The 15,027-nt window shown below is 39.0% G+C and overlaps 1 protein-coding gene across 9 annotated transcripts in view; it reads right to left on the minus strand.

The window, feature by feature from the left end:
- Window positions 1-15,027, minus strand: part of LOC132144914 (ryanodine receptor 3) — a 155,661-nt gene that overhangs the window by 27,854 nt on the left and 112,780 nt on the right. For 3 of the 9 annotated variants that reach the window (XM_059555496.1, XM_059555491.1, XM_059555499.1), the window contains 11 exons: window positions 14,690-15,010; window positions 13,342-13,582; window positions 12,214-12,301; window positions 11,943-12,035; window positions 10,823-10,837; window positions 9,782-9,952; window positions 9,643-9,702; window positions 4,733-4,867; window positions 3,984-4,096; window positions 3,008-3,107; window positions 1,313-1,416 (listed from right to left, as the gene is read on the minus strand). In XM_059555496.1, the coding sequence (XP_059411479.1) occupies window positions 1,313-1,416; window positions 3,008-3,107; window positions 3,984-4,096; window positions 4,733-4,867; window positions 9,643-9,702; window positions 9,782-9,952; window positions 10,823-10,837; window positions 11,943-12,035; window positions 12,214-12,301; window positions 13,342-13,582; window positions 14,690-15,010 (1,441 nt within the window). Of the gene's footprint in view, window positions 1-1,312; window positions 1,417-2,709; window positions 2,807-3,007; window positions 3,108-3,983; window positions 4,097-4,732; window positions 4,868-9,642; window positions 9,703-9,781; window positions 9,953-10,822; window positions 10,838-11,942; window positions 12,036-12,213; window positions 12,302-13,341; window positions 13,583-14,689; window positions 15,011-15,027 lie in introns of all 9 variants that reach the window. The other 6 variants (XM_059555497.1, XM_059555492.1, XM_059555500.1 and 3 more) reach the window with 3 other exon arrangements.

Genomic DNA, 15,027 nt, shown 5'->3' on the forward strand with positions numbered 1-15,027 from the left:
GTTTATTAGTGTGAGTGAGCATGAGAGTGTGAGTGAATGTTAGTGTGCGAGTGTTAGAGTGTGAGTGTGCATTAGTGTGAGTGAGCGTGAGAGTGCGAGTGAGCGTGAGTGTGTGACCGTGAGTGTGTGTTAGAGTGTGAGCGTGCATTAGTGTGAGTGAGCGTGAGAGTGCGAGTGAGTGTTAGTGTTAGTGTGTGAGTGTTAGAGTGTGAGCGTGCATTAGTGTGAGTGAGCGTGAGAGTGCGAGTGAGCGTGAGTGTGTGACCGTGAGTGTGTGTTAGAGTGTGAGCGTGCATTAGTGTGAGTGAGCGTGAGAGTGCGAGTGAGCATGAGTGTTAGTGTGTGACCGTGAGTGTGTGTTAGAGTGTGAGCGTGCATTAGTGTGAGTGAGCGTGAGTGTTAGTGTGTGACCGTGAGTGTGTGTTAGAGTGTTAGCATGCATTAGTGCGAGTGTTAGTGTGTGAGCATGAGTGAGTGTTAGTGTGTGAATGTGAATTAGTGCGAATGTGTAAGCGTGAGTGAGTTTGCAAGTGAGTGTGTGAGCATGATGTTAGTGCGTGAGCATGAGTATTAGTCTGTGATCTTGAGTGTCAGTGTGAGAACTTGAGTGATTATTTGATAGCATCAGTTAGTGTGTGAGTTTACATTAGTGCGAGTGAGCGTGAGTGTTAGAGTGTGAGTGTGCATTAGTGCAAGTGAATGTGTGAGCATGAGTGAGTGTTAGCGTGTGAGTGTGCATTAGTGCGAGTGAGTGTACATTAGTGCGAGTGAGTGTACATTAGTGTGAGTGAGTGTGTGAGCTTAAGTGAAAGTGTGTGTTAGGGTTAGTGTGAGAGATTGAGTGAGTGTTTGTTTGTGGGTGGCAGTGTAAGTATGCGAGTGTGCATTAGTGCGAGTGAGCAAGAAATTTAGTGTGTGAGCATGAGAGTGTTTGTGTGTGTTGGTGTGCAATATCAATATCAATAACAATATCAGTCTTTACTATTACTTTTAATCAATTTAACATTTGTACTAAATATTACATTTTTTTCTGTATTTTTGTTTAAATAAATGCAGGCTTGATGAATATAAGCAGTATAAACGTATGGGGGAGTTATAGTTATGGAGGCCCCGCCTCAAATCCAGAGGTTCTAGTCAATTGCCTGCTCTGCCTCTAGGTAGCACCGGCCCTGAGTGTGTGTGTGTTCACCTGCATTTTGTCAATGAGAGTGTGTGTGTTTGTTTGTGTGTGTGTTTGTATGTGTGTGTGTGTGTGTGTGTGTCTGTGTGTGTGTGTGTGTGTGTGTGTGTGTGTGTGAGTGAGTGTGTTCACCTGCGTTCTGTCAGTGCGTTGTGACTGAAGTGCAGGATGAGTTGATGAAGAGGGTCCGGCTGAGTGTCTGTGATCTCCTCCTCCTCTTCATCAGTCTTCGTCTTCTACACACACACACACAGACACACACACACACACACATACACACACACATGAGAAACCGTCAGTGAATCCACTCATCTCAGCCTGTATGAGTGACGATCACTGTATCACTGTGTTACCATGGTACTCTGATATGATTACATGGTACTCCAACAGCATCATACCATAGACTGGGGTTTGTGAGCTCATGAAAACTAATAATTAATTAATATATATAATATTTAATTATATATATATTATATATTTTATATATTTTATAATATAATATATTTTTTTATATATTTTTTTATTTAATATATATATATATATATATATATATATTAAAATGTACGTTTATATTTAATTATTATCAAGTGTTTTATTTTGATGGTTTCAATCAAAACAATTCAAATAAAACACCTACTAAAAAAGGAACAAAATTGTATTTGCATGTTATCCGACCATTAAACATGCAAATAATGTCTTGTTAAAAATCTCAAAGGGACTTCAAGTAAATGTTCTGGGTCAAAAGGGTTCAGCTGAAGGTTGTGAAATGACAGTCATGCATCTCTACGGTTCTGTCCTTCATGCACTGAGAGTTAGTTGAGCGGCTTTCAGCAGGTAAAGCATTAATGCACTGAGCAGAACCAGCATGCATTAGTGCAGGAAATAAAGACCTGAACAGCAAAAGGAAACACCACAGTTTGACTCTCTGGAGCATGTATGGATAGAGCATTTCATTAATTCTATGCCATTTTGTAGTATAGTAAGTGTGACCAGTGTGTTCACACTAACTATAAAAATATAAAAATTTGATGGAAATTAAGTTAGAGTTAAATGCTAATTAAACAAAAATGGCAAAAGCACTTAAAATTACTAATACTTAAAATAAAATCCAACTGCCAACAATATAAAAAAAATGCTATAATACTTCATATATACAAATAATACTAAAATAAAACAAAAAACACTGCTTCAGATACCCGGATGATACACTGACCTGACAAAAAATAAAATTAAAATAAAAACTAATACAAAAATAAAACACTTAACTTAAAAATGTGCAACTAAAATATTTTTATGTATTTAAGTTTTACATTGATTTTGAGCTACTAATAATTAAATGTAAAATAAAAGAATCAAAACAGATTAATTATTTCCTGTTATCAGCGCATATCTACTTTATTGATTCGTCTTTTGAGTTTATTGAGCCATCTTGTCTTTCAGCAGTAGCTGCGCTCAGAGCTACAGACAGGAAACTGGTGTTTGGCTTCACACGAAACCAGCGGCTCACCTCAGACCAGATCATTACTTACTGCCAGATCCTGCACTAGCTTCTCCTCAAACGAGTACATCTCTGCCTCGATCCAGAGCCGCTGGTAGCCCGTGAGGAACAGGTTAATAGAGCGATGCCTGAGACAGGAGACGGGAGAGAGCAGACACGGTTAGCAGGGAGCAGCCTGCGAAACAGGAAGTGCTGGAGGGTTAATGAGTCCGTTAGTTAGTGAGTTAGTTAGTTCGTTAGTTAGGGTTTATCTGACTGCTCATCCAAACCATGGCTCAGGAAGGCGAGGTTGAGAGAGCAAAGCGAGCGTTCTCTGAGCGTTACGTTACCGTCAGCACAGCCAGCAGACCGTCACGGTCAGAACTCGCCTGAATTCTGCCCAGCCAAAAGTGACAGTACGAATTCAGGAAGTAATTATTAATTGTGTGCCTGAGAACAGGGACGTGATGAGGAAAGGAAACAAGAGAGAAGAAATAACAGCACATCCTACAAATCAAACTAGTGATCTGAAATCAGTATGAGATCACTGCAAGCACCTATTAGGAAAAAATCATGACGTTTTTCAGTGTAGAATTACTGAGCACATTAAACTGCCTGACCATATGAGATAAAACTAAAATTTTTAACATTTTTTTTTATTTTAACAATTCAAATATAAATAAAAAATGTTAAAGTAAATTATATATGCATGCACATACATATTATATAAAAATACATAAAAAAATAAAAGTGTGCATCTACAAAACAAACAAACAAACAAATAAATGCTTTTTTATTTTTAGCAATTGTAATATAAAAGAATTAATTAAATTCGATATGCATGCACATACAGACACAAATATAAATAAAAATGCACACAAAATAAAAGTGCATGCATCTACAAAAAACAAACAAAGAAATAATAAATGTATTTTTTTATTTTTACAAATACATTTTTAGTTTTAACAACTTAAATATAAAAAAAAAATTAATCATATATGCATGCACATACAGACACAAACATATATATATATTTAAATGCACAAAACATAAAAGTATGTGCATCTACAACAATAAATAAATAAATAAATACTTTTCTGATTATATCTTTTTTTAATTTTTTAACAATTTAAATATAAAATAATACATTTAATTGTATATAAGTGCACATACAGACACAAATAAATATATAAAAATGCACAAAAAAAGTGATATATATATCACATACATTTGGAGTTCAGCCTCTGCTCATGGTTAGGGTCTTAAAGTACTGACCGATCAGAATCAAAAGTCATGATGACAGCCAGACTGTTCCAGATGTGTTACCTGGGCAGGTTGTAGAGCGGAGCCATTCTGAAACACGCCACAACGGCTCTCTTCCGCTGCTTAGACAACAACTTCTGCCAAACACACTTCTTCGACCGCAACGGCTGCTCAACCTGAACACAGCCAGCCAGAGACAGAGAGAGATAGACATGAGTGTTTGATGAACACTTTAATCTTTTTTATTTTTGAAGAATAAGGCTGGAAAATTTAACCTGATTACAAGTCTTTTTTCTACAATCTGTGTATATTTATTTCATGTAGGAAATGCAAATCTATTAACTGTTTTGAGCTATACTATTAATATATTAAATAAATATCAAATAAAAATGTATATTTTTAAATTAAAAACTAATAATTTATTAACATTCTAAAATTAAAATGAGCAATTTTTTTAATAAAAAACAATTAAATAAAAATGAAAAACGAACGAAAATTTATAAATGAATAAAATAATATCTTATATGAATTATTATTATTTTTTTTTACATATTCACAGCTTTTTAATATTTAATATGTTTAGTTGCATGTCAGGTGACCATTAAAAGACATCAGAACTGTGAACATGTTGTTAAATTATTGCAATATTAACTGAGTAATAACTCTCAGGGTGATAACTGAGCTCGAAGGGTTCGGCTGATGAAGATCTAAACAGAGTATTCAAATTATATGAATCTGTATATTTGTATGACATGGTGCAGCTGCTGTAGAAATGACAGAATGACACGCGATTAATTTGTGAGTGACATGACCTGCTCAAGGTGGAATACAGCGGCTGAGATGCTCTGGATTCTCTCAATGCTCCGCTCCGGATCCAGAGTGTCATCCGTCTTCACCTTCACATCCTTATAGAGGTTGAGCTGCCACTGAACAGCCGGATCCGCCGACTGTGTGTGAACAGAGAGAATCAATCTGTAGTGACAGCTGACGAGTGAGAGTGAGTGAGTGTGTGTGAGTGAGTGAGTGTGAGTGAGAGAGTGAGTGAGTGTGAGAGAGAGAGCGAGTGAGCGAGCGAGCGAGTGAGTAAGTGAGTGAGTAATGAAGGGGTGTGTGTGAGTGAGAGTGAGTGAGTGAGTGAGTGAGTGAGTGAGTGGGAGTTAGAGAGTGAGTGAGTGAGTGAGTGAGTGAGTGAGTGAGTGAGTGAGTGAGTGAGTGAGTGTGAGTGAGTGAGTGAGTGAGTGTGAGTGAGTGTGAGTGAGTGAGTGAGTGTGAGTGAGTGAGTGAGTAATGAGTACGCCTGTGTGTGAGTAAGTGAGTAATGAGTACGCCTGTGTGTGAGTGAGTGAGTGAGTGTGAGAGAGAGAGCGAGTGAGCGAGCGAGCGAGTGAGTAAGTGAGTGAGTAATGAAGGGGTGTGTGTGAGTGAGAGTGAGTGAGTGAGTGAGTGAGTGAGTGAGTGGGAGTGAGAGAGTGAGTGAGTGAGTGGGAGTGAGAGAGTGAGTGAGTGAGTGAGTAATGAGTACGCCTGTGTGTGAGTAAGTGAGTAATGAGTACGCCTGTGTGTGAGTGAGTGAGTGAGTGAGTGTGAGAGAGAGAGCGAGTGAGCGAGCGAGCGAGTGAGTAAGTGAGTGAGTAATGAAGGGGTGTGTGTGAGTGAGAGTGAGTGAGTGAGTGAGTGGGAGTGAGAGAGTGAGTGAGTGAGTGAGTGAGTGAGTGAGTGAGTGAGTGAGTGTGAGTGAGTGTGAGTGAGTGAGTGTGAGTGAGAGAGTGAGTGAGTGAGTAATGATTACGCCTGTGTGTGATTAAGTAAGTAATGAGTACGCCTGTGTGTGAGTGAGTGAGTGAGTGTGAGAGAGAGAGCGAGTGAGCGAGCGAGCGAGTGAGTAAGTGAGTGAGTAATGAAGGGGTTTGTGTGAGTGAGAGTGAGTGAGTGAGTGAGTGAGTGAGTGGGAGTGAGAGAGTGAGTGAGTGAGTGAGTGAGTGAGTGTGAGTGAGTGTGAGTGAGTGAGTGAGTGTGAGTCAGTGTGAGTGAGTGGGAGTGAGAGAGTGAGTGATTGAGTAATGAGTGAGCCTGTGTGTGAGCGAGTGAGTAATGAAGGGGCATGTGTGAGTGATTGAGTGAGAGTGAGTGAGCGAGTGAGTGAGTGAGTGAGTGAGTGAGTGAGTGAGTGAGTTTGAGTGAGTGAGTAATGAAGGGGTGTGTGTGAGTGAGAGTGAGTGAGTGAGTGGGAGTGAGAGAGTGAGTGAGTGTGAGTCAGTGTGAGTGAGTATGTGAGTGGGAGAGTGAGTGAGTGTGAGTGAGTGAGTGAGTGAGTAATGAGTATGCCTGTGTGTGAGTGAGTGAGTAATGAAGGGGCATGTGTGAGTGATTGAGTGAGAGTGAGTGAGCGAGTGAGTGAGAGAGCGAGTGAGTGAGTGAGTGGGAGTCAGTGTGAGTGAGTGTGAGAGAGTGAGTGAGTGGGAGTCAGTGTAAGTGAGAGAGTGAGTGAGTGAGTGAGTGAGTGAGTGGGAGAGTGAGTGAGTGTGAGTGAGTGAGTGAGTGGGAGTCAATGTAAGTGAGTGAGTGAGTGAGTGAGTGGGAGAGTGAGTGAGTGTGAGTGAGTGAGTGTGAGAGAGTGAGTGGGAGTCAGTGTGAGGGAGAGAGTGAGTGAGTGAGTGAGTGAGTGGGAGTGTGTGAGTGAGTGAGTGAGTGAAAGTGAGTGAGTGAATGTGAATCAGAGAGTGGGAAAGTGAGTGAGTGAGAGTGAGTGTGAGTAAGTGGGTGTGAGTGAGTGAGTGAGTGAGTGGGAGGGAGAGAGTGAGTTAGAGTGAGTGTGAGTGAGTGAAAATGAGTGTGAGTGAGTGAGTGGGAGTGAGAGGTGAGTGAGTGAGTGAGTGTGAGTGAATGGGAGTGAGAGAGTGTGTGTGTGTGTGAGTGAGTGAGTGTAAGTCAATGTGAGTGAGTGAGTGGGAGTGAGAGAGTGAGTGAGTGAGTGAGTGAGTGAGTGAGTGAGTGAGTGTGAGTGTAAGTGAGTGGGAGTGAGTGAGTGGGAGGAGAGTGGGGGAGTGAGTTAGTGAGAGTGAGTGAGTGAGTGAGTGAGTGTGAGAGTGAGTGAGTGAGAGTGAGTGAGATTGAGTGTGAGTGAGTTTGAGTGAGTGAGTGAGTGAGTGAGAGGGAGTGAGAGAGTGAGTGAGTGAGAGTGATTGTGAGTGAGTGAGTGGGAGTGAGAGAGTGAGTGAGTGAGTGAGTGTGAGTGAGTGAGAGAGTGAGTGATGGTGAGTGAGTGGGAGTGATAGAGTGAGTGAGTGTGAGTCAAAGAGTGGTAGAGTGAGTGAGTAAGAGTGAATATGAATGAGTGTGAGTGAGTGAGTGGGTGAGAGTGTGAGTGAGTGAGTGAGTGAGTGAGTGTGAGTCAGAGAGTGAGTGAGAGTGAATATGAATGAGTGAGTGTGAGTGAGTGGGTGAGAGTGAGTGAGTGAGTGAGTGAGTGTGAGTCAGAGAGTGAGTGAGAGTGAATATGAATGAGTGAGTGTGAGTGAGTGGGTGTGAGTGTGTGAGTGAGTGAGTGGGAGTGAGAGAGTGAGTGAGTAAGTAAGAGAGTGAGTGAGTGTGAGTCAGTGTGAGAGAGAGAGTGAGTGAGTGAGTGTGAGTCAGTGTGAGTGAGTGTGAGTGAGTGGGTGTGCGTGTGTGAGTGAGTGAGTTGGAGTGAGAGAGTGAGTGTGAGTGAGTAAGTGAGAGAGTGAGTGAGTGTGAGTCAGTGTGAGAGAGAGAGAGTGAGTGTGAGTCAGTGTGAGTGAGTGTGAGTGAGTGGGTGTGAGTGTGTGAGTGAGTGAGTGGGAGTGAGAGAGTGAGTGAGTAAGTGAGAGTGAATATGAATGAGTGAGTGTGAGTGAGTGAGTGTGAGTCAGTGTGAGTGAGTGTGAGTGAGTGGGTGTGTGTGTGTGAGTGAGTGAGTGAGTGGGAGTGAGAGAGTGAGTGTGAGTGAGTGAGTGTGAGTGAGTGTGAGTAAGTGAGAGAGTGAGTGAGTGTGAGTCAGTGTGAGTGAGAGAGTGAGTGAGTGAGTGAGTGTGAGTGAGTGAGTGTGAGTCAGTGTGAGTGAGAGAGTGTGTGAGTGAGAGAGTGTGTGAGTGAGTGTGAGTGAGTGAGTGTGAGTCAGTGTGAGTGAGAGTGAGTGAGTGAGTGTGAGTGAGAGAGTGAGTGAGTGTGAGTGTGAGTGTGAGTGAGAGAGTGAGTGAGTGAGTGTGAGTGAGTGAGTGAGTGTGAGTGAGTGTGAGTGAGAGAGTGAGTGAGTGAGTGTGAGTGAGTGTGAGTCAGTGTGAGTGAGAGTGTGAGTCAGTGTGAGTGAGAGAGTGAGTGAGTGTGAGTGTGAGTGAGAGAGTGAGTGAGTGTGAGTGAGTGAGTGAGTGAGTGAGTGTGAGTGTGAGTGTGAGTGAGAGAGTGAGTGAGTGAGAGAGTGAGTGAGTGAGTGTGAGTGAGTGTGAGTGAGAGAGTGAGTGTGAGTGAGTGAGTGTGAGTCAGTGTGAGTGAGAGAGTGTGAGTGAGTGAGTGTGAGTGAGAGAGTGAGTGAGTGAGTGAGTGAGTGAGTGAGTGTGAGTGAGTGTGAGTGAGAGAGTGAGTGAGTGAGTGTGAGTCAGTGTGAGTGAGAGAGTGTGAGTGAGTGAGTGTGAGTCAGTGTGAGTGAGAGAGTGTGAGTGAGAGAGTGTGAGTGAGTGAGTGTGAGTCAGTGTGAGTGAGTGAGTGTGAGTCAGTGTGAGAGAGTGAGTGAGTGAGTGAGTGTGAGTGAGTGTGAGTAAGTGAGAGAGTGAGTGAGTGTGAGTCAGTGTGAGTGAGAGAGTGTGAGTGAGTGAGTGTGAGTCAGTGTGAGAGAGTGAGTGAGTGAGTGAGTGTGAGTGAGTGTGAGTAAGTGAGAGAGTGAGTGAGTGTGAGTCAGTGTGAGTGAGAGAGTGAGTGAGTGAGTGAGTGTGAGTGAGTGAGTGTGAGTCAGTGTGAGTGAGAGAGTGTGTGAGTGAGAGAGTGTGTGAGTGAGTGTGAGTGAGTGAGTGTGAGTCAGTGTGAGTGAGAGTGAGTGAGTGAGTGTGAGTGAGAGAGTGAGTGAGTGTGAGTGTGAGTGAGAGAGTGAGTGAGTGAGTGTGAGTGAGTGAGTGAGTGAGTGTGAGTGAGTGTGAGTGAGAGAGTGAGTGAGTGAGTGTGAGTGTGAGTCAGTGTGAGTGAGAGTGTGAGTCAGTGTGAGTGAGAGAGTGAGTGAGTGTGAGTGTGAGTGAGAGAGTGAGTGAGTGTGAGTGAGTGAGTGAGTGAGTGTGAGTGTGAGTGTGAGTGAGAGAGTGAGTGAGTGAGAGAGTGAGTCAGTGTGAGTGAGAGAGTGAGTGAGTGTGAGTGTGAGTGAGAGAGTGAGTGAGTGTGAGTGAGTGAGTGAGTGAGTGTGAGTGAGTGTGAGTGAGAGAGTGAGTGTGAGTGAGTGTGAGTCAGTGTGAGTGAGAGAGTGTGAGTGAGTGAGTGTGAGTGAGAGAGTGAGTGAGTGAGTGTGAGTGAGTGTGAGTCAGTGTGAGAGAGTGAGTGAGTGAGTGAGTGTGAGTGAGTGAGTGTGAGTCAGTGTGAGTGAGAGAGTGTGAGTGAGTGAGTGTGAGTCAGTGTGAGTGAGAGTGTGAGTGAGTGAGTGTGAGTCAGTGTGAGTGAGAGAGTGAGTGAGTGAGTGTGAGTGAGTAATGAGTGAGTCTGTGTGTGCGAGTATGTGTTTAGGACTGACCTTCTCCTGCAGGTGCAGGTTCTGTCTGATATGCTCCTTCACCTCTTCATCTGTGTCCTTCTACAATCCAAACAAAACCGTTAAATCTCTCACACACACAGCGGTGACCATTGACCCCTGTCCCCCGTGACCCCTGTACCAGGCCGTATCTTGTCTTAGCCAGCAGGATGAGCTCCTGGTCTCCCGGCGTGCACATGTTCAGACCGATGGGAAGCATCTTCTTCAGCGCCGCCACGATCAGAGACGTCTGGACGGAGTAAAAGTCTCCACGGCGCTTCTTATGCTTCCGCTCCTGATCCTGACCACCAGCCTGACACACACACACACGGCGATAAATACAAAAACATCTAATACTGGTCTGAGGAACACACAATCCTCCTCAGAAATCAAAGACATCTGTACAAAAGCTTCCACTGTGTGATGACTATTCACAAACTAAAAAAATATTTAAAGAAAGAAATGCCTACACACGACACACAGAACCAGAAGAACCGACAAACAACACAAACACATCAGCAACGACCAAATCTAACATGAGATACACTACTGAAACAAGACAGATCCTATACACACACACACACACACACACGACATGACACAAGCTTTAACCACTGCATCATCTACCCTCACAATCACCATCATCCACATTAAACCACATCAATCTCAAACCACTGCTGTTAGTCAAAAATATAGGTAAAATAAACTATACTAAACTATTACTAAATAAAAAAATTCCTTGTCTACTAACTGATACAAACACTCACACACACACACACAAAATAAAGAAATATAAATGATAATTTAAAAGTAATTTTGTTGCTAATAATGATTAGATTATTAATGATAATAATAATAAATATCAACATAAAAATGACAAAAAACCATACCAAAATAAGAGCAACTAATGAAGCAAAATGTATGTTAGAGTACTAAAATACTAAACACAAAATTAAAATTCAAACTGAAAATATAAAAACAAAAGCTAATTCAAAGACTGACAGAGCGACAGCAGAACAAACGCCGGAATCACTGAGAGCTTTTCACAAAGTCAGGAAAATGAACAGCGTAAGCGTATATCTGTGAGAGTGGAAGTGAATCAGCTGTGACTGTAATGAAGCGGATCTGAATCTGACAAACATGACAGAGACACAGTGATCAGAGCTCATGCAGCTCACTGTACCTTGGGGAGGAATGACTGAGCATGAAGGAGAAAGACAGAACAAGAGTTAGAGAAGGAAACACATTCAATCACTGATCAATCGGATCAAAAGCTGTGATCAGACCGGCAAAACTTCTGAATGATCTCAGTCAGTCCAAACAGGACTGAGTTTGCTTTAAGAGATTGGAGTAATATTTTCCATTTCCTGTGAGAGTTATTCAATGTATTCGGTTAAAAATGTGCGTTTTATCATTAGTGATTGAATCAAAAGCTATATCAGTTGTTAAAAAATGATCCCTTAACATGAAAATGAAGACAGTCAAAATAAAAAATAAACAAAAACTTAAATCAATGTATATTAAAAATAAATTGTTAATCATAAATAATTCCTGAATAAAATTCATTTAAATATAAAATAAAAACCATCAAAATTAGAAAATAATGTAAAAATGTATTTAAAAAAATTAAGAATTAAAATAAAAAACAATTAATTAAATCATAAAACAATAAAACACTAATAAAATATGTGCAAAACTATAATAACAATTTTAGGTAAACATCAATATAATCATAAACATTTAAAGTTAAAACCAATCAAAATAAAAAGTTTTTTAAATGATCAACCCTCAAAAGAAAAGGCTATGAATTAAATCAAAGTAAAATAAAAATAATTTCTGTTAATATAGCTTTAAATGAATAAATACATGCCTATGTGTGACAGGTTTATGAGCTTTCATTTGTTCTCCAGCGAAAACAAATCTACCAGCGATGATCTGGACATTAGCATGTGTGGTATTAGTTATTAATGACAGCTTTCGTGTGTGTTTATGAAGGGGAAAGTGTGATGAAAGATTAAAACGGTCAATCAGAAGCGCAGCTCGTACAGTATCTATCCATATCCTTCACAATACAATCAACATCAAACCTGCTCGCCTCTGCTGTCATCCGCACACTAATAATGAAATATTATCATTTCAAACAGCTGTTTTCGATGTGAACATTTCTGTTTAACTATCAGTTATTTCTGTGATCAAAGCTGAATGCTTTTGATCAATTTAATGCATCCTTGATGAATAGAATGTGATTTTTCTTTACGTGGGAGTGGTGTAAGTGACTGATTCGAGCTCGTTCTCACTCGTACCTTTGCCATCTTGGTTTTACTGTCGCCGGTGAGGAACGAGAGGTTGTTGATCTCGTTCTGAACGACAAAGTTCTGCTCTTCCCTCTTGAAGTTCTGCAGAGAAACAGACGGACACCTTGAGCTCCTGATGTTGCTCTGAATGATAATGTGATGCTCTCTGGACCGTGTGTGATTAAAATAACGCTCATTTTAACGAGACCTCAGTGATGTGATATTATAGCCGGCGCTTCATTATGAGCCTCATAAAGCTGCTGATGGACTCGGCTCTTACGTGTGATTTACACCACAGGATAAAGATCTCTGCTACCATCCTGAAGAGCTCGTTGGAGTCTGTGTCCGGCTCCTTCAGCCACCGAGACCTGAACCCAACAGATGCACCACAGTTCAGAGCTACAGCAGGTGAATTAACCTTTACAAACTGGGGCTTGGGAGCTCAACAACAACAACAAAAACATATATACATAAAATTACATTATCATAATGAAAATAAAAAATGATAAAAAAATAAATAAAAATAGCATAATGAATTAAATCATAATGTTTAATAAAAAATAGAAATCAAATAATAATCAATAAAATAAAAACAAATAATAACAAAAATGAAACAAATCAAAATAGAAGACTAAAGACTAAATAATAATTTGTATTAAATAATAAAAAATATTATTTCAATGTAAAACATGAAACATGTAAAATTAAACACTAATAATTAATTCTAAATATGTAAAATTAAAATGCATAAGTTTGAAATAAAAAGAAAAAATCTAAATGATACACTTAGTAATCAAAATGTTAAATAAAAATCAATTAGTTAAAAATAAAAAAATATTAATTAAACCATAATGAATAATAAAATAAAAAATAAAAATCATAAAGATTTTAACTTACTAATAAATATTTTAAAACTAAAATGATTTTATAAAAACAAAACTAATAAGAAAAAACACATGTATATGTTTTTATAAATAATAAAAATGTACAATTATAATAAATCAGTACAAAAAAACACATTAAACCATAATGAATAATGCAAAATTTTTATAAAAAAATAAAAACACTTCACTTCACACATCATTTTAAAACATAAAAATATTAAAAGTTAAAACTAATAAGTTATTAAATTATAAATATGTTCAATAAAAATGATTAATAAAAAATAATGAAAAGAAAATAATGAATTAATAATTCATAATTACATTTATAATTTAAATAATAAATGAACTTCCTAATAAAAATGTAAAAAATAAATAATTTTTAAATAAAGACAACTGAAATAGAAAAACAAATAAATAAATGTAACATTTAAATAACTGATATTTTTTTATTAATTAATAAAAAAACTGCACTCATCAAAATGTAAAATTAAAATAATGCAAAAAATATCTATATTGTCAGTGACCTGTTGTTGTCCACGTAGCGGATGAGCATGGGGTAGAAGGCGTACAGATCTCTGCACAGCACTGCAAACTCATCCAGGATCAGAAGCTCCGCCTCCTGGGTGTCGCCCTTCCCATCAGCTTTCAGAAGCTCCTCCTCCGACACCACCTTCACCGTCTTCTTCTTCAGCTTCTCCAGCGTCGGCAAGAAGTGCGTCTTCAGCAGATCAGCGCGCGCCTTACTGATGATGGGCTGAGCGTACACTGCCACACACACACACACACACACACACACACAGTAACTCAGATTAATGTCTGTAAAGTTTCACACCTGGTGTTGTGTTTTTGTCATTTTTATTTCTTATTTGAGTCCATGACTGTTACTTTGAGACACTGTTATAGTCTCTATTAATATTTTGAAATCATTTTTATTCTTAACATTTAATCTTTTTAATTTTTAATTTTAGTGCTTTTTGGCGTTTTTATTTATTTATTTTTTAAATATGACAGTGTCATTTTTATGAAATTTTAATTTAATGATTTTTGAGTCCATGAAACTACTACAGTTTCTGCTAATATTTTCAATTTATTTTTATTTTTAAATTTTCCATTTTCATTTGTTTGTTTTTTTGGTCATTTGTTTGAGATACCATCCTAGTTTTTATAAACATATTGAATTTATTTTTTATTCTTCCAGCTTCATTTTAAATTTAAAGTTTCAGTACTTTTGTTGTGTGTGTGTTTTCTCCTTTGGTCATTTGTATTATTTTATTAAACGTGTCTATATAGTTTTTATTAAATAATAATGATTTTGAGTTGATTAGTGTTAATGTTATTATTATTAAATTATTTTCACATTTTAATAGTACAATTTTAGGACTTTTGTTGTTCATTTTTATATTTATAATTATTATAATATATTATAATTATAATAATTAAAAAATATATATTTCTATGTAGATTTTATTAAATTATCATACTTTTATCATGACTTTTGAGTTCATGAGTGTTATTTTGATATCCTGTTACATTTTTGAATTGATTTCTATTGATTTTCTATTTAAAAAAGTTATTTTGCTGTGTTTGTCATTTATTATATATATATATATTCAATATGCATATACATTTTTTTATGTAATAAAATGTAATGATTTTTCAAGATACTATTCTAATTTTTATTTATATTTTGAATTCATTTTAAATTTTTAAATCTTCATTTGAATTGTAAAGTTTTGTACTTTTTTTTAAATTGGTATATAGTTGATCATTCATTTTTATTTCACTTTCGGTCTTGAGAAATGTTGGCAACTAGATGAAAGGAATCAGTTTAAGTCACATGTTGACTGCAGGTGCATCATGGGAGATGCTCACCTGCGATGCGCTTCATCCAGGAGGCCTCGTCGATGCCCAGGTTGCTGTTGAGGATCTTGAGGATGTTCCCGAGGACGAGGCTGAGGTGTTCGGAGGTGACAGTGCTGCTGCAGACGCCTGCGGGACGGGGACGGTTCTCCGGGCCTCTCTCCCACCAGTAGGACAGATAATTACACAGCATGGGCAGCACCACCTCGATGACGTGCGGCATCTCTGTGTAGCGCGCGCCGGACTCTGACACGTCAGTAATGTCCTTGATCAGACCGTCCAGACGAGGCATCTCAGGACACACATCCTCCACCGACTCCGGCAGCCCTACCACTGAACCACACACACAT

Source organism: Carassius carassius, chromosome 8, assembly GCF_963082965.1.
Source record: "Carassius carassius chromosome 8, fCarCar2.1, whole genome shotgun sequence".
NCBI lineage: Eukaryota > Metazoa > Chordata > Actinopteri > Cypriniformes > Cyprinidae > Carassius > Carassius carassius.